At 40.5% G+C, this 21,258-nt stretch overlaps 7 protein-coding genes across 9 annotated transcripts in view; 5 read left to right on the top strand and 2 right to left on the bottom strand.

The window, feature by feature from the left end:
• LOC128265786 (flotillin-2) overlaps positions 1-16,543 on the bottom strand; it is a 114,823-nt gene extending 98,280 nt beyond the window's left edge. For 2 of the 3 annotated variants that reach the window (XM_053001994.1, XM_053001995.1), the window contains exons 1-2: positions 16,482-16,543; positions 14,746-14,885 (exon numbers count right to left, since the gene is read on the bottom strand). In XM_053001994.1, coding sequence (XP_052857954.1) covers positions 14,746-14,794 — 49 coding nt within the window. In that variant the 5' untranslated portion in view covers positions 14,795-14,885; positions 16,482-16,543. The remainder of the gene's footprint in view (positions 1-14,745; positions 14,886-16,481) is intronic. The other variant, XM_053001996.1, reaches the window with a different exon arrangement.
• On the top strand, positions 492-2,890 carry LOC128265783 (glucose dehydrogenase [FAD, quinone]). The gene has a single exon (XM_053001991.1). The coding sequence runs from the start codon at positions 732-734 to the stop codon at positions 2,598-2,600; it is 1,869 nt and encodes a 622-aa protein (XP_052857951.1). The 5' UTR covers positions 492-731; the 3' UTR covers positions 2,601-2,890.
• Positions 5,411-7,985, top strand: LOC128265784 (glucose dehydrogenase [FAD, quinone]). Its single transcript, XM_053001992.1, has 2 exons — positions 5,411-5,666; positions 6,022-7,985. The coding sequence occupies exons 1-2, from the start codon at positions 5,516-5,518 to the stop codon at positions 7,734-7,736; spliced, it is 1,866 nt and encodes a 621-aa protein (XP_052857952.1). The 5' UTR covers positions 5,411-5,515; the 3' UTR covers positions 7,737-7,985.
• Positions 9,885-12,887, top strand: LOC128265778 (glucose dehydrogenase [FAD, quinone]). Its single transcript, XM_053001986.1, has 2 exons — positions 9,885-10,095; positions 10,616-12,887. Exons 1-2 carry the CDS (start codon positions 9,900-9,902, stop codon positions 12,337-12,339), a joined length of 1,920 nt encoding a protein of 639 aa, XP_052857946.1. The 5' UTR covers positions 9,885-9,899; the 3' UTR covers positions 12,340-12,887.
• A 506-nt stretch (positions 16,544-17,049) lies between the features above and the next one.
• Positions 17,050-17,829, top strand: LOC128265790 (BLOC-1-related complex subunit 8 homolog). Its single transcript, XM_053002002.1, has 2 exons — positions 17,050-17,343; positions 17,405-17,829. The coding sequence occupies exons 1-2, from the start codon at positions 17,126-17,128 to the stop codon at positions 17,748-17,750; spliced, it is 564 nt and encodes a 187-aa protein (XP_052857962.1). The 5' UTR covers positions 17,050-17,125; the 3' UTR covers positions 17,751-17,829.
• Positions 17,830-18,482: 653 nt separating this feature from the next.
• On the top strand, positions 18,483-19,235 carry LOC128265793 (glutaredoxin-related protein 5, mitochondrial). The gene is made up of 2 exons (XM_053002005.1): positions 18,483-18,885; positions 18,946-19,235. The coding sequence occupies exons 1-2, from the start codon at positions 18,573-18,575 to the stop codon at positions 19,134-19,136; spliced, it is 504 nt and encodes a 167-aa protein (XP_052857965.1). The 5' UTR covers positions 18,483-18,572; the 3' UTR covers positions 19,137-19,235.
• Positions 19,236-19,378: 143 nt separating this feature from the next.
• Positions 19,379-20,176, bottom strand: LOC128265772 (uncharacterized). Its single transcript, XM_053001979.1, has 2 exons — positions 19,766-20,176; positions 19,379-19,714 (listed from the first exon to the last, which is right to left on the bottom strand). The coding sequence occupies exons 1-2, from the start codon at positions 20,174-20,176 to the stop codon at positions 19,634-19,636; spliced, it is 492 nt and encodes a 163-aa protein (XP_052857939.1). The 3' UTR covers positions 19,379-19,633.
• Between the last annotated feature and the right edge of the window lie 1,082 nt (positions 20,177-21,258).

Raw genomic sequence — 21,258 nt, 5'->3', positions numbered from 1 at the left:
CATCTAGAACCATAAAATTATACAATATGTGTGGACAAATCAAGCGAGTAAATGCGATCTGGTTTGACATTTACCCTGAAACGACAGGTTCTTTGGAGAACCCCGCCCGAATTCTTCTGGCAAACCGCAGAATCACGATGGCTCTGTATGTTAATTGCAGCCCAAAGAACCGATCAAAGAGGATCAGTGGAAATCTAGCCATGGGAGGCCCTTTAATGTCTTGACTCGGTTTCCGCATCTCTACATCTAACGATCTAGCGATTGGCCCAAGTCAATGTCAGATCGAAGTAGAGCTTTCAATTTTAACCAGCTTTTTTTTTTTTATTTTGGTCTTTGTCAGCGCGCGCATTTTGTGAACGTGTCCATAGTCAAGTCTTCGAAAGATTTGAAGATTCTTGGGCGATCCGAACCGAAGCCAAAACGATCTGAAAACTGAAAACCGAAAAACGAAGACGAAAACCAAAAACCAAAAGCCAAAAGCCGAACGCCGAGAGATTCGCACAGCGATCGCGGTTCGTTCGGCGATCGCCGCCGAATTTAATATTAAATTGAACTTGGCCACGGCATTTGTCAGCATTTCTAGTTACGAGTCCGATTGGGCAACACTCGCTCAACTCGCGATCGCGTCGAAAGAACCCCAGCGCGTTCTCGTCTATACCTTCTGGACGTACAAATATAATATAACATTATTTTTTTTTTGTTAGTGAAACAAGAAGTGAAGCAAAAGCCCAATGATGGCAGGCAAATCGCTGATATTCGTGGCCCTATGCCTATGTCTGATATTAATGGTTCTGCGAACTTCTGCGCAGGATAGCAATAATGTTTTGCTGGAGACGATCAACTTTTTGCGACGCGGTCAGGCAGACGTGGAGCTGGAGAACTATGACAACAATCTAGTGCTGGACAGCGAGTACGATTTCATAGTGGTTGGAGCCGGCACAGCGGGTTGTGCCCTGGCCGCCCGCCTCTCGGAGAATCCCCAATGGCGAGTGCTGCTCCTCGAGGCCGGTGGTCCCGAGCGATTGGTCATGGATGTGCCCATTGTGGCGCACTTCCTGCAGCTCGGCGAGATGAACTGGAAGTACAGGACGCAGCCCTCGGATCATGCCTGCCTGGCCATGAACAACAATCGCTGCAATTGGCCCAGGGGCAAGGTGATGGGCGGCAGTTCGGTCCTCAACTACATGATGTACACGCGGGGCAATCGCAGGGATTACGATCGCTGGGAGGCACTGGGCAATCCGGGCTGGAGCTTCAAGGACGTACTGCCGTACTTCAAGAAATACGAGGGCAGCAGTGTGCCCGACGCCGAGGAGGACTATGTGGGCCGCAATGGACCGGTGAAGGTCAGCTATGTAAACTGGCGCTCCAAAATCTCCGAGGCCTTTGTGGAGGCCGCCCAGCAGGATGGCCTCAAGTACCGCGACTACAATGGACGCATTCAGAATGGCGTGGCCTTCCTGCACACCACCACCCGGAATTCCACGCGCTGGAGCTCAAATCGTGCCTATCTCTATCCGCTGAAGGGGAAGCGCAGCAATCTGCATGTGAAAAAGAACGCCCTGGTGACCAAGGTGCTCATCGATCCGCAAACCAAGACGGCCTACGGCATAATGGTACAAACGGAGGGCAAAATGCAGAAGATCCTGGCCAGAAGGGAGGTGATTGTCTCGGCGGGCGCCATCAACACACCCCAATTGCTGATGCTTTCGGGCGTGGGCCCAGCCAAGCATCTGCGTGAAGTGGGCATCAAGCCGCTGGCCGATTTGGCCGTCGGTTATAACCTGCAGGATCACACAGCGCCGGCGGTCACTTTCACCACCAATGCCACCTCGCTGAAGTTCGAGGACTTCGCCGATCCCACACTGGTGAACCGATTCAATCGCATGGAGGGACCGTATGGCTCGCCGGGCGGCTGTGAGGCCATTGCCTTCTGGGATCTGGATCACGAGCGGGATGAGGATGGCTGGCCCGACATTGAGCTTTTCCTGGTGGGCGGCTCCATGTCCTCCAATCCGGCCATCTCACGCGCCTTTGGCCTGAAGAAGTCCATCTACGACTCGCTGTTCGCCGAGATTGAGGACAAGTCACTGAATGCCTTCATGATCTTTCCCATGATCTTGCGGCCCAAGAGTCGTGGTCGCATCATGCTGAAGAGCAGCGATCCCTTCAAGTACCCACTGATCCATGCCAACTACTTTGCCCATCCCTATGACGTGGACATCTCGGTGCGGGGCCTGCTGAAGGCCATCAGTTTGATGGACCAGCGGGGAATGCAGGCCATCGATGCCAAGTTGTGGGAGAAGAAGATCCCCACGTGCAAGCAGCATGCCTACAAGAGCTGGGCCTACTGGGCCTGCTATGTGCGGCACTTCACCTTCACCATCTATCACTATTCGGGCACGGCCAAAATGGGCCCCAAATCGGACCGGGCTGCGGTGGTAGATGCCCGCCTGCGGGTCCACGGCATCCGGAACCTGCGCGTGGCCGATGCCAGCATCATGCCGGAAATCATGTCCGGACATCCCAATGGGCCCGTTTTCATGATCGCCGAGAAGGCAGCCGATATGATCAAGCAGGATCATGGTTTCATCCAGTAAACAAGCCTCAATCCAAAGTTGATTTCCACAATCAGGTGTAAGCCCCATTTACACTGGCCATCATGTTGTTGAACCCCCCCTCCCCCCATCGTCCAAAATTCATCTCAAATCACTGGCTAGTGTAAAATGGGGCTTAAGTTCTTTAGTTAAGGCTGGTCAGCATTCTAAAATTGTTTGTTATTATCTGTAATTCTCTCTTGCCTGAACTGATTCTAGTTTAAGTTTAGAAATGTAAGCCACATATGCATAAATAAATTGAAATAAGTTTTGTATGTACTATAAAAAGGAAAGATGGTATTCTATTTAAAAGAGAATATTTTCATATTTTCAGCGTATGAAAAACATACAAAAATTGGATTTTTTGAAACTTTTTAAGCAAAAATGCTTAACTTTAATAACTAAAAAAATGTCTATATAGTAAATTGATAACCAATATGTTTTTGCACACCCATTTCATTGTAGATCTGAACACACAGCTAACAAATCTGACATTGACATTGAATATCATTAGATCTCACATTTCGCCTTTGTCTCATTTATTTCACTAGGAATTTTCAGCTCTGGCAATTTTCATGCTAATCAATTTGTGGCTTCATAATCAAAATCCGTGAAATCCATGAAATTGCCTGCTTGTTTGACGATTTTCGGTTTTGATTTATCTAGACGCCTTTGTTTTGAGTCTTGCTAAAATTTTTTTTATTGTTGCGGAAATGATTTTTTGCCTTACTCTCGATTTTTTTTTTCGCTTTCGGTTTTGTTGTTTTTTTTTTTTTTGGTTTACGATCAAGCCGGTGTGCATATTTTGCTTCGCATTATGTCTGATGGGTTTGAGTGCTGAGTCTTTGGTTTTATCGCGATTTGATTTGCATTGATTTGACCTTAGAATTATTTATGTATGTGGAGTGGGTATAAATCTGTCGAAAATTGAGAATAATAGCAGATTGTTTTGCCTCCCAAGGGTAGACTATATTAAAGAAAGGAATATAAATCGAGCATAGGAAGCTTTAAGCTTGGCTTAAAGCTCTTGGCCAGATTATTGCAACCGGTTTTTAAGCCGGCTGCAATTCTTTGGAGATTCCCAATCCATTTTGTATAACTTTGGTATTGTCTTTGGTATTTCATACAACTTATGATCTGTTAAAACATTTTTTAAGGATGAGTAACATACAATGTACTCATTTTAAAAGCTTTAAAGTTGTATTGAATAAATATTACAGAATAATATAAATACAGCTACAGATCTTAAAATGGTAACCCAATAAAAACTCACCATTTAAGAAATGTAAAAACAGTTTTAAGTACAATTAAATTCTAAAACAAATGCATTGTAAACTATATACAACAAAGTAAAAATTATACATTTTGTGAGGTAATGTTGAATACAGATACAACCCTTATATTATTTCATTCAGGACACTCCCAACCATGATCCCAAAAATGCAAGGCCAGGCGTCATTCCCAGTGACAAAAATAAGTCACTATGGGTTACGACAGAATTTTCATTAACACAAATTGAAATATTCATGAATCGAGGGGCGGTTTCAGTTGCTAAAAAATAAAATAAAAAGGCAAACACAAAGAGGACAACTTTTGAATGCAATTGCCATGACCAAAACATGTCCCATGCTCCTGATTTTGGTCCATATCCTCTGTCTAATCCCAGTCCTGCTTACTTATTTGGCTTCCTGTTCCCCTCGATGGCTGGGATTTGCAAGAAAATCCATTGACTTTGGTTCGGGGTTGGAGGAACTGCATCCATATGCTGGGGCTGCTGATGCCGCTGCAATGGGCCACCCCTTTATCCCTTTTTTGATTTTGACTGGACCTAAAGTCGTTTTATCCGCTTTGGTTTTGTTATGTTTTGTTTTTTTTTTATTCTTGATTATTATACTTTAGGGGATGGACTGGATGTATTAACCCTCGAGTGCCCGCTGCTGATGCTTCAGTCTTCAAAGATTCAACTGACAGACCAACAGCAATAAAATGTAAGCCCAGCCAGAACAAGTTGCCCATTCAAATGCCATTGAACCAGGCTCAGATGCAAAAGCCACGCCCAAGATACACATAAAAAAAATTGAAAATATTATTCAATTTTCAATTTAATAATAATGCGGAAAAATATTCAGTTTTATGGGCATAGTCCTAAGAAAATGACATACAAATTGCATTTATTGTAAGATAAAATCTAAAAGAATCCTATTTTTTTTCCTCTGTATTAGAAAAGGGACAGAAAAACAGAAAATGAAAGAGAGACAAGACCGTAGCCAGAGATGAGCCAGCAGAAAACGCAAATTAGCAAGTGGCAATAAAAATTCTGAGACAATCTCAGCCTGTTTTGGCCCTACAAACCCGGCCACCAAGTCAACCAACTCAACCAACTCATCAGCGGAGAAAGATAGGGAGATGTGGAGAAAGGCAGAGAGAGAAGGGGATAGAGATCATTCAGGGAGAACCAAACCGGCAAGATAATCCACAGTGGAGCAAGCTAAAAAATATGTTAATTAAATATATATTCTCAAAATCTTGTTCTCGTATTTATGTTTGTGTGTTCAATTGTTTTTCAATTTAAAAATTTGCAACATTTTAACGTAATCTCTGGTTTTTTAATATTCCTTAAGTCAGATTATTACTGTCAACTGTTGTTAAATAAAAATCTTAAGAGCTTAGAACACAAAATGGCATAAAAAAATGTTTTCCAACAAATGCAAATTCAAGTGATTTTCATTTTTAAATTTTCTGTACAAATAATTGCTTCCCATGCCCATTGGTAATGAAAAAAAGGGGAATATAATTGTTTCTAGAATATTACAACCCGTTCCACAGTGCGTTGGCAGAGGTGGTGCCAAACAGAGGTAGAGATCCAATTTCACCTGAAGCACCGAAGCTGCAGAGTTCAGTTACCGACCATCGCAACCATGGAGAAGCTGCTGCTTTCCCGGCTTCTGTTTCTGCTCCTGCTTCCGCACCATCTCATCCAGGCGATCCACTCCCAAAGGAATCCCCAACTGGACGAACTGCGGCGATTGGGACTGGGAAATATCGTCAATGTGCCATTCTTCAGCGATGGTGAGGTTTCACATAGTATTATTGATTTTATGATTTTTTAACAGCCAGATAGTAATGCTTTTAATTTAAATATGTAAGACATTTTATGTAAGACATTTTCAAATTAAACACAGAACAAATGCTATGAAGGTGTGTGTGGCATCAATGTAAAATCTAGATTTTACTATGGAAAGTAAATTGATATTTGCATATATAAAGAGAAGAAGACAAATTATTATAAAATATAAGAGTTTTTAATGCATAAATCATCATTTCTATTAACTCTTCTAACAAAGAATTAAAATTACTGCTAATCTTGGTTAACAATTCATCAGCATCAATGAAATTCCAACCTTTATTCTTCCTATATTTTCAGTTCCCCAATCAAAATATGATTTTATAGTGGTTGGATCTGGAGCCGCTGGCTGCACTTTGGCCGCCCGTCTCTCGGAAAACCCCAACTGGAGTGTGTTCCTCATCGAGGCTGGAGGCGTGGAGAACATAATCCATCAGGTGCCACTGCTGGCGGCTCATCTGCAGTCCACTGCCTCCAATTGGGGCTATAAATCGCAGCCACAGAAACATTCCTGTCGAGGAATGCCTGAGAACAAGTGTGCCCTGCCAAGGGGAAAAGTTCTGGGAGGAACCAGCTCCATCAACTATATGATATACAATAGGGGCAATCGAAGGGACTTTGATGGCTGGGCGGCAGCTGGAAATCCTGGCTGGAGTTACGAGGAAGTTCTGCCCTATTTCCTGAGGAGTGAGCATGCGCAACTGCAGGGCTTGGAGCACTCCCCCTACCACAATCACAGTGGCCCCCTGAGTGTGGAGGATGTGCGTCATCGCACGCGTCTGGGTCACGCCTATGTAAGAGCTGCCCAGGAGGCGGGTCATCCGAGGACCGATTACAATGGTGAATCCCAACTGGGGGTCTCCTATGTCCAGGCCACCACCCAAAAGGGCCGGCGCCACAGCGCCTTTCGTGCCTACATCGAACCCATTCGTGCGAGACGTCGTAATCTGCATATTCTAACACTGGCCAGGGTCACCCGCATCCTTATAGATGCCTCTACCAAGTCAGCCTATGGTGTGGAGTTAACCCATCAGGGCAGAAGCTTTAAAGTGAAAGCCCGCAAGGAGGTAATCCTTTCGGCTGGAGCCTTCAACTCGCCGCAGTTACTGATGCTCTCGGGAATTGGGCCAGAGGATAACCTCAAGGCCATTGGAGTGCCCATCATAAAGCCTCTACCAGTGGGCAAACGGATGTACGATCACATGTGCCACTTCGGGCCCACGTTTGTGACCAACACCACAGGTCAAACCCTATTCGCCGCCCGTCTGGGAGCGCCAGTGGTCAAGGAGTACCTGCTGGGTCGCGCCGATACCTTCCTGTCCAGCATTGGTGGCGTGGAGACGCTGACCTTCATCAAGGTGCCCTCGGCCAAGAGTCCAGCCAGCCAGCCCGATGTGGAGCTCATCCAAGTGGCCGGCAGTTTGGCCAGCGATGATGGCACTGCCCTGTCCAAGGGAGCCAACTTCAAGCCCGAGATCTATGAGAAAATGTACAAGGACTTGACCCTGCGGCAGCAGGATCACTTCAGTTTCCTGGTCATGCACTTCAATCCCGCCTCCGTGGGTCGCCTCTGGCTGCACAATCGCAATCCGCTCGAGTGGCCACGCATCGATCCCAAGTACTTCTCGGCTGCCGCCGATGTGGAGCACCTGCTGGAGGGCATCAAGGAGGCCCTGAGGATCTCGAGGATGCCGGCCATGCAGGCGATAGGCACCAGGCTGCTGGACAAACCGGTGCCGGGGTGTGAGCACCTCGAGTTCGCCTCGGATGACTATTGGAGATGTTCGATCAGGACACTATCCTATACGCTGCACCACCAGGTGGCCACCTGTCGCATGGGTCCCGAAAGCGATCCCACAACCGTGGTCAATCACCAGCTGAAGGTGCATGGAATGAGGAGGCTGCGGGTGGTGGACACCAGTGTCATTCCGGTGCCACCCACCGCCCACACCAATGCGGCGGCATTTATGATCGGGGAAAAGGCGGCGGACATGATACGATCCGAATGGAGTTGATTTGCTCCAGATGAAGATCACTTAAAGATACAACAGCGATTTATGTAATGGGGTTAATAAAATGCGAGACGAAAGTTGAAAGGAAAGCAAACGGGTTACACTTCAGAAAATGTTACGGTTTATGAGAATTTCAAAATTCAAAAAATTGTCTAGAGGGACTAAAAAATACATGAAAACGTTGTAATTTAAGATCTTTCTACAAGGGATTCAAAAGGGTTTTATTTTAAATGCAACATATTGATAAGCACATAAAAAAATGTTAGTTCAATTCAAATATATAATTTTTTTTTTAAATAAACAATAGCTAAAATTATTTGCACTGACCTTTAATTTGTAAGATTTGTTTAATATTTGTTAATTATATACTGTATGCATCGACATCATGAAAAAAGCCAGACAAATAGGTGAAAGCTTAAAGTTTGTCCGATTTTAATACACTTTATGGGCAAGAGTAAAAAGAGTATTATTTGTTTTCTATTTTTTTCGATTTTCTTAAAATCTTTGGAGTTTTATTTGTGACCTTTATAAACAAAATTCTTTAAAAACAAAAATCTTAAAGACCTCTATTCAATTTTGGTCCCTGGTAATAACAATAAATTCTACATATTCCAGGAACCACACAAATTCGCTAAGTGTAGCGCCGAACGGTGACTTGAGAACGGTTCGGGTCAATCAAATTAAGTCCACGTCATGACCTAGCTTAATAACTTCTCACCGATCCGTTCCGATTCCAAAGCAATCTGAAACCAAAGACCGGAGCAAACGACGCATCACAAACGGGTTTGCACACATCAAGTTCAATGCCTTGACGACTTTCGGGCCAAAAAAATATTAATAGAGCGCCAGGAGTGTATGCCTCATCGATGATGTATATATACATTCATAAATATTATATTATTATATTATACAAATAAATTTCGGAGTGCATTTTGAAGCCCAACGCAGGAGAAGCACGCGCCAAAAGTTAAACGAACTCGCAAATGGCAGCCGACACTTAAAAAGTGAGAATCTTATCATTCTCCCTTCACATTTGGCCAAACCAGGAAATGAGGGTTACCAGTTACTGGATACCCTGTAGTTTTGATGATCTTAAAATCAAATTACACTATACACAGCCAATTTATTTGGATGAACTTAAAGATTCTCAGAATTCGTCAATACAATTAAAAGTATTTTCTATAGCAACATTTTTTAAATCTTTATTTTTTGGTAAACAATCTTGATTCTATATTGTATAATATATTTATAAAATTGAATGTGACACATTATTATTTCTCTCAGTGTATTTTTGAGCCATTCAAGAAGAACGAACTCATCTGAAACTGGATCAACTAGAGTTTATTTGATGTTTCTAGATAAACTGTGTGATTTTCACTATTCTTTTTTGTTCACTGCTAATTGGTCTTAATTTTGTTTAAATTTGTTTTAAGTTCTTCAACCGGTTTAAGCTTTGTTTTTAATAGTTTACTAACTTTGCCTTGCTCTTTGAGTTCTTTTGTTTTTGGGTTTTTGCTTTTCTCATATCTTGTATTTGCCTTTAGATTCGCTTGGTTTAATGGTTAATTTCATTCTTAGCTGGCATTCTATTTCTCAGCCCATTTGGTTTTCATGCTTCATCTGCTTTAGATGTTTAGTTTAATGATTTTCCGTGTTGGTTCATTTATTATTTCTTCCTGGGGTTGACTGGAGTTGATGGTACATTTCATTCATGAAATTATTTTATTGAGTATGGTACTTTGCTCCTTTCAATTATTATTTTTTATTTATTCTAAAGTTTAGATTACAACAGTATTTTTAAATATTAAATTGGCAAATAATTCTTTAGATTACCATTATTTACTCCTGCTAAAATTACTCGATCTGAGAATTTTTTCATTTAAATCTGGTATGATGGGTACATCACCGAATCGCCAATTCCCTTCGGCCGATTGCAGGGTATGCGGTTTATATGGCAAACAGGGTGGGTGGGGCATCGTTTGGCAGAGACAACAACAACAAAAGGCAACCCACTGACGTTTTTAGGAGCGCACTGCCCAGATACAAATGTGTTTGTGCGGCATTATGGCATTATGGCATTATGGCACCTGAGTCACTCAATGCCAGTCCCAGTCCCAGTCCAATCCAGTCCAGGAGCCATGGCTTAAAAGCAACTCCCCCCAGACGATGGCAGCTCATTTGCCCACCATTAGCCAAATGCACTCCACACAGATCTCACACCTGTCGCTCCAGTTGCTCCTGCTCCTCCTGCTGCTCCTCCTTTGCCCCGACGAATCTCGTGGGGATGCCACAAGCCGACTGCTGGATCAGATCAACCAGGTGGGATTCGTAAACGTCCTAGATCAGGCAGCGCGACCCAATGGTAAGTCCATTTAAAGCACCAATGATTTCGAAAATGTTACATTTATTACAAATAGTTAATAGGGCACGAAATAAAACACCACGGTTTTTAAACTACTTATAAGGGGTGTGCTCAAATATAAAACAATGTATTTTAAGTCTGCAAGATCGTTGCTTAGTGCATACTTTTCGACATATTTTAAAGTGATTTCAAAACCTGTGCGATTTCGGTGGTACCCCCTAGCTTACGCAAAGAATTCAATACAATATATAAATTAAGTACTCGAAGGAAGTAAACTACTAAGTGCAAGAAAAGAATTTTGCTTAGTACTCACAGGAAGTAGTTTAATTTCAAAACTGTAATAACGGCGCACATTTAAAAATCATTATAGTCAGAAAAATGATTTAAAAACCAAGAAATCATGGCACGTATGCCATTATCAAGTCCATGACTACTTTTATTGCATATAATGTAGTGCACAATTCATGGGCTTTTAAAGGTTGCTTCTTAAAAAGGTACTCTATGCACATTTATCTTTCAGTACCCAAGGATCTCTCGAACTATGACTTTATTGTGGTTGGAGCTGGAGCAGCTGGTAGCTCATTGGCCGCCCGTCTCTCGGAGAACCCGCAGTGGAGTGTGGCCCTCATCGAGGCTGGGGGCGTGGAGAATATAGCCCATAATACACCAGTTCTGGCGGGTTACCTGCAGCAGACAGCCTCGAATTGGGGCTACAGATCGGTGCCCCAGAAGCTCTCTTGCCACGGAATGAACAATCACGAGTGTTCATTGCCCAGGGGAAAAGTTCTGGGCGGTACCAGCTCCATCAACTACATGATCTACAATCGGGGAAATCGAAGGGACTTTGATGGCTGGGCGGCAGCCGGAAATCCCGGCTGGAGTTACAATGATGTATTGCCCTATTTCCTGAGGACTGAGAATGCCCAACTGCAGGGCTTGGAGCACTCGCCCTACCACAATCACAGCGGTCCCCTGAGTGTGGAATATGTGCGCTATCGATCGCAAATGGCGGACGCTTTCGTGAAGGCCTCAGTGGAATCGGGACTGCCGCGCACCGACTACAATGGAGAGTCCCAGTTTGGGGTGTCCTATGTCCAGGCCACCACCCGGAATGGCAGGAGGCACTCAGCCTATGCGGCCTACTTGAAACCAGTGAGGGATCTGCGCCCTAACCTGCAAATTTTCACCTTTGCCCGAGTTACCCGTATACTGATCGATGAGGCTACGAAATCCGCTTACGGCGTGGAGTTTCATCACAAAAACAAACCGTACACGTTCAAGGTTCGCAAGGAAGTGATACTTTCGGCGGGAACCTTTAACTCCCCCCAATTACTGATGCTCTCGGGAATCGGGCCAGAAGATAACCTGAAGGCCATTGGAGTTCCCCTTGTACAACCTTTACCAGTCGGTAAGAGGATGTACGATCACATGTGCCACTTTGGACCCACTTTTGTGACTAATACAACGGGTCAAACGACCTTCACATCGACAATTACTATCGCTGAGATAGTATCGCACTTCCTGGCCGGGAATCCAGCCACCAGATTGAGTTCGATTGGTGGCGTGGAGGCCTTGGCTTTCCTCAAAACCCAGCGATCAAAGCTGCCCAAGGATTGGCCAGACATCGAGTTGATCATGGTCACTGGCAGTTTGGCTAGTGACGAGGGCACAGGCCTCAAGTTGGGCGCCAATTTTAAGCAAGAAATATATGACAGGATGTACAGGGATCTGGCGCAGGCTCAACAGGACCACTTTACCCTGTTGGTCATGCAATTCCATCCCCAGTCAGTGGGTCGTCTTTGGCTGAGAGATCGCAATCCACTGAGCTGGCCCATGATCGATCCCAAGTACTTTGTGGCCGAAGAGGATGTGGAGTATCTTCTGGATGGCATCAAAGCCAGTCTGAGGATCATACAGATGCCGGCGATGCAGAAGATTGGGGCGCGATTGCTAAACAGACCGGTGCCGGGATGTGAGACACTCCAGTTCGCCTCGGATGACTATTGGAGATGTTCGATCAGAACACTATCCTATACGCTGCATCACCAGGTGGCCACCTGTCGCATGGGTCCCGAAAGCGATCCCACAACCGTGGTCAATCACCAGCTGAAGGTGCATGGAATGAGGAGGCTGCGGGTGGTGGACACCAGTGTCATCCCGATGCCACCCACCGCCCACACCAATGCGGCGGCATTTATGATCGGGGAAAAGGCGGCGGACATGATACGATCCGAATGGGGTTGATAACAACGAATTTACATAACCGGAATTAGTAAAACAGAATAGAAACCGAATGATGTTTCATTTAATTATAATGCAAAAACGCCATGTAATAAAAGCTATGGTTTTTTTTTTTTTTTGTATAATGTGTTAAGTACTACGGATAAGTCAAGACCTAAAAACAAATAAGTTTTAAGACTTGAACAAAACGAAACAATATATGTATTTATAAATACCAAATGTAAAATACGACAGTTTAATACAAGTATTTTGGCAATGTTTAAGCTAAGCTAAGAGCAATTATCAAACTTATAGATTTATTAAAAAACCAATTTAGTCCGGTTGCTCAAACCCGTTGAATTCAATAAGCGTGTTCAAAGTCATTATGTTTCCCTTAGCGTTCCAATAATCAAACAAAAATTCTCATTAAAGGATTATCGATACCCGCGTAAACGTATTAATTTATTATATCGTTTGCGAAAAGGCCAGAAGAAGTGAAGAGTAAGTAAGCGCTGCTTTTAGTCCCCAGTTATTGTCTGACTTGGCAAGTTAATTAAATAGAATTACCTTAACGAGTCGGGCGAGTTGCATTTGGGTTCTATTTATTTGGGGTTGGCAGTTCAGTGTGTGTGGGAGGGGGGGTTTCAAGATGTTGGGGGAGGTGGAGGGACACCCCTAGGGGTTGGCCAGAGTGCATTAACCCATGCCCGCACACAACCGCACGGGGGTTGAAAAGTTTGGCCAGGCACAAGAAGGCAAAACGAACGGAGACGTAGGCAAAAATGGCAACATGAAGTACAAAACACACAAAACATCAGGGGGTGGTTTGCCTGTGCCGGGATGCTGGGTGGGTGGTTGCATACAAGTGGTTATCACTGTCCTAGGCTTCCGCGGCCTCGTTGTTTTTGTTTTTGTTTTCGTTTTTGTTGCTGTTGTGTATGTGTGTGTGTGAAAAATTCAATATGCATCAGGGAGTTTTCTGTGCCGCCGCTCGAAGCGTTTTCTTCCGGTCCCAGGTCCACATAATAGATACCAAAGGTTGCACGGGAAAAAACAACCAAATAAATATGATCCATATCATGGCTAAATACCTTTGACAAAACATGTCACTTCCTTTGCTGTCTATATTATACATATTTTTATATTTGAAGCTTAGAAAAGTTTATGTATATTTTTGCTTACTACTTTTTTATAATCAGATACCTTCCCATGGTGTTTAAAAATTTACTATTATGCCTAAAAAAGCATAGAAAAGTCAAATAATTACATATATATATTTATTTTAAACGGTAATCTGTAGAGATTTTGACAGCAAGGAAATAATTATTTTATCATTTTATTTTAATTATAATTACTTATAAAATAATTTTAAAGTGCTTGTTTGGTTAGTGATACAGTTAAAAGCAAGAAAGCGTTAAGCAATAAAAGCTTTTGGTAATAGTTTAAATAATGAAAGGTTATCAGACTAATGAAAAAGCATTCACTGAACTTGACAAAAAATTATCAGGCTGATAACAAATGTTTGATGTTGACTTGCCATGAGGTTCTTATGTACTTAATCGAATTATTCGATTCGAATTGTTGTAGACTTAATTAGAGTTTTTTAGTACATATATACACTACAAACTAACAAGATTCTTATACAACTCAAAGTCAAATGCCTATATGATTTCTAAATATATACAATATATGTATAACATTTATTAAATCACACGATATATAATAAAGCGACTTGCAGACATTTAATCAAATTGAATTTCAAAATGTAACACAAGCGTGTCTGAACCTAATTGGACAGGTAATACAACTTTCTGGCAATAAAAAAATGCCAAAACTGAGCTTAAACAATAATTGCGATGAAATTGATTACACATCGTTTTTATGTGTTTATATTTCACTGCAGCTGAAACGTCATAATAAGACATTAGTAGTCATTTTCAAAGCAAATCCTTTGTAATTTAAGGCGTTTAATATAGATTACCTAAAAGTGAGAAATTGCTTGGGTTTTAACATGACTGAGAAAGGCTTCCTAATCGGAATAACGATAAGTTCATTTCAAATGAAGACGCTAAATTTAAACGGTCTACAACTTTGTACTTAAAGTTTTGTGTTTTCCCGATAATGATGTTCATACAAAATGATTAACATTATTATTTTTCAGTGTTGCCATTACTCTGAATGCTCTGCAATCACAGATCAAAGAGAAGTCGAATGTCACTCGCAACAGAGTAAATATATCCAACCCTGGCTGCATTCGCAATGTCCTGTCAACATGCGGTTTCCTAATTGCAGCGTTTCAAAATCAGTCAACAGGCGTTTGACGCAACAGTAATGGCGAAAAGGGTTAAGAGCAGTGGGTGGTTGTGGGTTGGTGGGTTGGTGGGGGGTTGTGGGTGGCTAAGGCCGCATTCAAGGGCTCGCCCAACTCACCTGAAACAATTAACGCCTCATTGGGACCCGTCGTGTGTATGTTGCCCATCGTTGAGGTTCCTCGTCGTCTACTTGTTGTTCTTTATTTATATTTATTTGTTTTGTATTACTCCTTTGCCGAAAGCTCCGCTGAAAAAATTCTGCCGCAAAAACAGACAAAAGCGCACACACAAATGTATAATTAGCACACCGAAAGAAATTATTTATTCAATTTTGTTAAAAATCTTTCCTAATATAAGGCTGTTAGTTTTGTTAAAAATATTTTTGTGAAAATCGGAATAAATCGTTTACATTTTAGTCAAGTCTACAATTTTTAGAAAATTCTACATACAAAAATGTTAAATTAAAAATTTCGAATGTAAATTTAGCTGTTTTAAAAAAATATATGGAGTTAGACTTGTAGCTTTGATTTTAGATCGTATTTCATATTTAGTTACTATTAGTGATGTAAATATTATAAAAAAAATTTTAATTTTTTTAATATAGCTTCAAATAATATTTGCACATTTAATATAGATTTTATGTTTTTTGTTTATAAAACATTTTAATTGGCTCATTGGTATTGGTTTGTATTGGTTAACTTTATTGTAAATTTTCATATAATTCAATACAAAATATGTATTTGCCAATTGGTTATTATTTTAGCTATGATTAGTTCTTCCTAGTATTTTCTCTCTGTGCGAAAATAAATTATATAGACAGAAGCTTTCAAGGGGCCATGGCCCCAATATATCCGGATCGGCCCGAGAGTATGTTACAAATTTTATTTTCAGATTAGCATCAAACACGCGCGCCTTATTGTTTTCATTTTTTGTTCTCGTCTTTTTTTTGTTTGTGTATGCCAGTGGTTTTTTTGTTTTATATCGGTTTTATTAAAAGCTTTTTATTCTGTCTCTGTGGAACAGCAACAACAATTAACATGGGCAACTTGTTCTGCATACAATTTCTAGGTATGTTCAATATACAATATACACATTTATTGTACATAGAGTATTTGAACGATTGGATCGGAATGTGGGGGCTGAAATTATGGACACTTGAAGAGCCTAGTAAAAAGAACCACTCGACAATTGTAAACTGTGCTGGTGATTTTTTTATAATTTTATGGCTCTGTTTGGGGGGCTTTTGCTGGCATTTTTTATCAAAGTTCTATTTGAACCTAAATAAATTGTGAAAATAATAGAACACGATGGGTGTGGGGGATGAGGGGGGAATGACGTAAGCAGACGTAGACGAGGGGTAAAGAAACGGGGGAGAAAGAGAGTGAGAGCGCGAGAGAGATGGGGCGCGTCTTATCAATGAGCTCATCACTTTTTCACTGAGAGAAATAAGATATATTAATCAACAAAATCTTTATCTCGATAAAGGCGAACAACAAAAATCCAGGGAAGAAGTGTACAACAACTAACAACAAAAATAGCCCGCACGCACATACACACTGGAAATTAACCCTTAGTGTGCCTAAATTCTGACTGGGGTTGCTGGTTGGAGTTTCCAGGTAAACAAAGTTTGTTATTGCCAAAGCGGCGGTTGTTGCTGTACCAGGTTTATTAGCAATATTTAACTTGAATTTATGACTAAAGCACGTTTCACGTGAGCCCGGCTTGGCATATCACTGATAATTCATAAACATTAAGCCACGCCGGGAAAATCTTTATCAGCATCGCATCCCACAGTTTGTTTCTCGTTTGGATTTCTGTTCTCCAAAAGTTGATTTTCACGAACTTATCACTCACATTAACAAAAATTTGTACAAAAAAATGTGTAGCGTTTAAATGATCGACTCTGGCCAATTAATTTATTTTTGGTTTTTAATTAGAACGTTTTTATTTCCGAAATTTACCGCAAAATTACCGTTTGAGCAGCCGAAACGCTAGAGCTGGAAACACAGCGATGTTTGCTTGCTTCTATGGTTGCGATTATTTTTGAAAAAAAGCATCGATTAATATCGTTTTTTCCAGGCGTTAGTGAATTTTTACACGCTAGTGGATTTTATAAACTTAATTTTTTAACGGGAATATGTCAAAACAATTTGTGGACTTGACTTGTTATACTTGTGTATTTTCGTATTGTTGGTGTTTCATATCAAATTTATAAGAATCTCTTTCATATACAAAAATAATTTATATTTTGCAAAAAAAAATTTTTTTTTATAAAATGTTACATATCTAATTAAAAATCATTTTTTTAAAATAAGATTTTACATTTCTAACCAGAATAATTAAAGAGAAAAAATATTTTATTCGATAGTTTCCCTTTTGCTTAAATAATACCCCACCAATATATACTGACAAAAAATACCGATTCAAGTTATCGATGAGATTTCCAATTGGACTCACTGATGTAAACAAATAAGAAAGGAAAAAAAGTAAATAAAACAATGTCTAGAGGCGGAGAACTGGTCTTCAAGACGAAGAAAACGTCGGAGAAGATATCGGAAAACATACACATTTTCGCGAACGATCCATCGTTGGCGTTTTTCCGGGTTCAGGAACACGTTCGCAAGGTTTCCCCAGCGATTTTCGAGAAGCGCGATGAAGTCTTCCAGCTGCAAAACAATCTCCAGGGACATTGCTACGACATGGAATACGGAATTCAGTAGGTCCTTCGAATAACTATGACTTATCAATTTCATATCACATTATTTTCGAACTTACAGAGCCCTGCGCACCATTGAAAAATCGGAGAGCGTATTCGACAATATACAGGAAATGATCAAGGCTTCGATTTTCCTAAAGCAACAGCTGAAATACGAGGAAAACAGGAAGAAAATCAAGAAGGAAAGCACCAAGTCATCGGTTTACAAAAGATTCTCCGCCCATCTCGCATTGGATCTGCCCGATTTGCCCGATTTTGGTGGCGTTATGCGGGAAACTAGCCAGCGAATGGAGAACATGATAGGTCCTGGGACAGGAACAGGAACCGGACGAACTGAGACCCAGACTACGACCACCCAATCCAGTAATCCCGGGGAGCTCCAGAGATCCTATACGACACTCCATTAGTTAGTCCTTGATTTTAGGTTTTTATATTGTATTTTTAGTTATAATTATTACAAAATAAACTACATTTATACTATGACGTTGATTATGGGATTTTATTATATTGTTAATTGTTACAGAATAAATTGTATTTTATAATCAGATCATGAGCTTATAAAAATTCAATACTTAACAACCGATTAACTTTATTTATAGATACAAAACAAATATTGATGACTTTACATTTGTATGACTACAAGGAATGTTTATTTTGGGTTGCAGAGTTTATTTTTGTTTTAATATTTGGAATTAGAGTGAATCAATTTAACTTTTCTTTTCTTTTAACAATTAAATTATTTATGGTTTAAATTATTTCAATATTATTTGTTTCTATAGAAAACCGGAAAGAACTAAGAGGCTTAATATTCTTTGAATACACTACTTGTCATCTCTTATATAATACAATTTAAATATAAACAAATCTAAATTTTATTTATACGTGTATCTTTGTAACTTAATAAATCAAATATATTTGAAACTTCCATATGTAGTTTCCATAGAAAATAACAATAAATCAATATTCTTTTATGAATATACTTTCAAATTATTTTTTAAAAAATATGTTTTAAAATATAGAAACATTTATAGAATTTATAGCCGGATAACTGTCCACAACGATATATGTATTTATAAATATATCGTATTTGAAATATGTTTGGAATTTCTTGAAATTCCATGCGATAGTCGATAGACCGAACTATCGATACATTGCAGCTGACAGCTGAACAGCCCTTTATTTTTATTAGATAATATTTTGTTAATTTCGAGAAACGCGCCGCTGTGACAATGAACCGAATTTGCCAGAGCCTGTTGCGTCAGAGCCACCGCAATGCCCGTAGCCTGGTGGCCGGAGCAAGTGCATCCTCCTCCGCTCCTGGTGTCCTAAGCCGCTTTTTTGCAGCGGATGCGGCGACCGGCGAGGCGGTGGACAAGGCGACGCTGGACAAGCTGGTGCGCACCAACAAGGTGGTCGTGTTCATGAAGGGCAATCCCCAGGCACCGCGCTGCGGATTCAGCAATGCGGTGGTGCAGATCATGCGGATGCACGGCGTCCAGTACGATGCCCATGATGTCCTGCAAAACGAGTCTTTGCGGCAGGGTGAGTTGCTGCCAAGGCATCCCCATAGGCATTCGAGTAATCAGAGTCATTCCCCTCCAGGCGTTAAGGACTACACCGACTGGCCCACCATTCCGCAGGTCTTCATCGACGGCGAGTTCGTCGGCGGCTGCGACATCCTGCTGCAGATGCACCAGAGTGGCGACCTCATCGAGGAGCTCAAGAAGGTGGGCATCGTCTCCGAGCTCCTAAAGGCGGAACAGGCCAAACAGGAGGACGAGAAGGCCAAGTGAGGACCCAGCAGAGCACCCAAAGATCAAACCCCACACAACAACCCATATGTTAGCCACGCAACACGTTTTTATTATTAAATGTTTAACTCATAATGATAATGATAATGGCGTTTATGTATAATCGTATCATTCACCAAGCAAAGTCTTCCAAAGACTAAGATATGTTATGATTAGCTTGTGTTGCGCCAAACAAATCAATAAGATTGTAAATGATGTGATTCGAAAAAGTAGTGATGTTGCAGGATGCCTCATTTTGGTTTAGAAAGACATTCCGTGATGTATTTATGGTAATTTATCTCCGAATCGAAAAAGTAGTGATGTTGCAGGATGCCTCATTTTGGTTTAGAAAGACATTCCGTGATGTATTTATGGTAATTTATCTCCGAATCCCATTTTAAACGATATGATTCGAAAGACAAAGGCCTTCTAAATGTAATGATGTTGCAGGATGCTTCATTTTGGTTTAGGTAGACATTCCTCGTTGTATTTATGGCGATTTATCTACGAGTCCCACGCTTCTCGTCGATTTGCTGCAGGATACCAAGGATACGACTGCGTGCCTGTAGAGGATCGCTCACCTGCAAGAGATCGAAGCACTGTTGTCGGTAAAGCGGATTAGTCATATTTACCAACATCTCCATTAAGTTGTCGGCTATGGAGTGGCGCATTGTTTCTTCCGAGGGCATGGGTGGAATCACGCGACCAGAGCGATGAATTGATGACTGAGAGGCGGATGATAATGGCTTCCCCACATCCTGAACATCTTTGGCAGGTTCTTGCTGTTTAAAATTATCTTTAATGTTCATCAAGGGCATCTTTTCCAGATCCTGAATTTCATTCGGCAGCTTTTCCTTCTCCTGAACTCCGATTTTAATAAATTCCTCTACCTTCTGGACATCATTAATAAGTTCTACATTCTGAACTTCATATAAGATCTTATTTTCTGGATCTTCAATAGGCAGTTGATTCTGCTGAACTTTTATCTCTTGAGTTTCCATTGGATGCTTTAGGTCCGCAATCTTCAAATTTTGGTCATCCATAAATGGGCAAATCTTCTTGATACCTTTAATTGTAAATGTTTTTCAGAAAAAAAAAGTCCATCATATTCCATATATTACAGTATGTTAATATTAATTATTAGAAAAAAGCAATAAATTATGTCAACTTACAAGTTTTAAATGTATATTTATTCCAATCTGTTTCGATTACAACTGCATACCAAATCCTTCTTTATGCCTTCAAAAAATCGGGAAGTTAACAGTTAAGTATCACAACTCTTTTAACCCTTACGTGATCACTGCATTGCAACACAAAATGATTTAACATTTAAACATTTTTAAGCATTATTTTATTTAAGAGTAATATTAAAATGCCCTTTTTAAAAAGCCCTAGACTTTACATTTTATTTTAACCTAGACCATTTTGAGATTTTTTTAAGAAGCAATATTGAAACAAAAAGTTTTTATTAAGTCCATGGCCTTATTAAACACGAAACCTAGACAATTTTTGTATTTGAATTTGGTATTTTATTATAAAATGTCATCCTAACGCTACAAGTTTGGAACTTATAAGTTAATTCGCTAGTCACTAAGAGTTGCAAATATTTAAATGTTACATGATACTTAAAACTAATTTTTTAAAAAGCTACCTAAATCGGCTTTTATTTTTACTTTTAATTTAAGCAATAGTATTTTTAAGGTGTGTATATAATTTTATCTTGAATTGCGTGGCACTACTAATATTTTTAAGATGGTTGGGGAGCTGATTCCATGATCAAATAGCATTAATTAACAAGAAAGGAAGCAAAATTCGGCAAGCCGAAGTTCATATACCCTTGCCGCTATTTCAAAAACTAAATACTCTTGAAAACGTTAAAATTGTGTACTTGCGTGTATGTTTAAAAACATTAAAGATATGGTGATTTGCAGCTTAATTATTCGATAGTTCCTATGGCAGCTATACGATTGTTCCCATGGGAGCTATATGCTATAGTCGTCCGATTTTGATGAAATTTAAACCGTTATTCTGAAATATTTAAACATTACTATATCTCGAAGAACTAAAAAAAAAATTAAGAAACACCAAAGCTATATTTTTTTTTATTTATTTTTATGATTGTTCC

The sequence above is a fragment of the Drosophila gunungcola genome, unplaced genomic scaffold, assembly GCF_025200985.1.
Source record: "Drosophila gunungcola strain Sukarami unplaced genomic scaffold, Dgunungcola_SK_2 000155F, whole genome shotgun sequence".
NCBI lineage: Eukaryota > Metazoa > Arthropoda > Insecta > Diptera > Drosophilidae > Drosophila > Drosophila gunungcola.
Note: the sequence above shows the minus strand (reverse complement) of the source record. Positions and strands in the feature narration are given on the sequence as shown.

Coding starts and splice junctions, on each gene's coding strand:
- LOC128265783 (XM_053001991.1), top strand. CDS start 732: ATGATGGCAGGCAAATCGCTGATATTCGTGGCCCTATGCCTATGTCTG.
- LOC128265784 (XM_053001992.1), top strand. CDS start 5,516: ATGGAGAAGCTGCTGCTTTCCCGGCTTCTGTTTCTGCTCCTGCTTCCG. Junction 5,667..6,021: donor TGTGCCATTCTTCAGCGATG/GTGAGGTTTCAC, acceptor CTATATTTTCAG/TTCCCCAATCAAAATATGAT.
- LOC128265778 (XM_053001986.1), top strand. CDS start 9,900: ATGGCAGCTCATTTGCCCACCATTAGCCAAATGCACTCCACACAGATC. Junction 10,096..10,615: donor TCAGGCAGCGCGACCCAATG/GTAAGTCCATTT, acceptor TTTATCTTTCAG/TACCCAAGGATCTCTCGAAC.
- LOC128265790 (XM_053002002.1), top strand. CDS start 17,126: ATGTCTAGAGGCGGAGAACTGGTCTTCAAGACGAAGAAAACGTCGGAG. Junction 17,344..17,404: donor GACATGGAATACGGAATTCA/GTAGGTCCTTCG, acceptor TCGAACTTACAG/AGCCCTGCGCACCATTGAAA.
- LOC128265793 (XM_053002005.1), top strand. CDS start 18,573: ATGAACCGAATTTGCCAGAGCCTGTTGCGTCAGAGCCACCGCAATGCC. Junction 18,886..18,945: donor AAACGAGTCTTTGCGGCAGG/GTGAGTTGCTGC, acceptor ATTCCCCTCCAG/GCGTTAAGGACTACACCGAC.
- LOC128265772 (XM_053001979.1), bottom strand. CDS start 20,176: ATGGATGACCAAAATTTGAAGATTGCGGACCTAAAGCATCCAATGGAA. Junction 19,715..19,765: donor ACAACTTAATGGAGATGTTG/GTAAATATGACT, acceptor GATCTCTTGCAG/GTGAGCGATCCTCTACAGGC.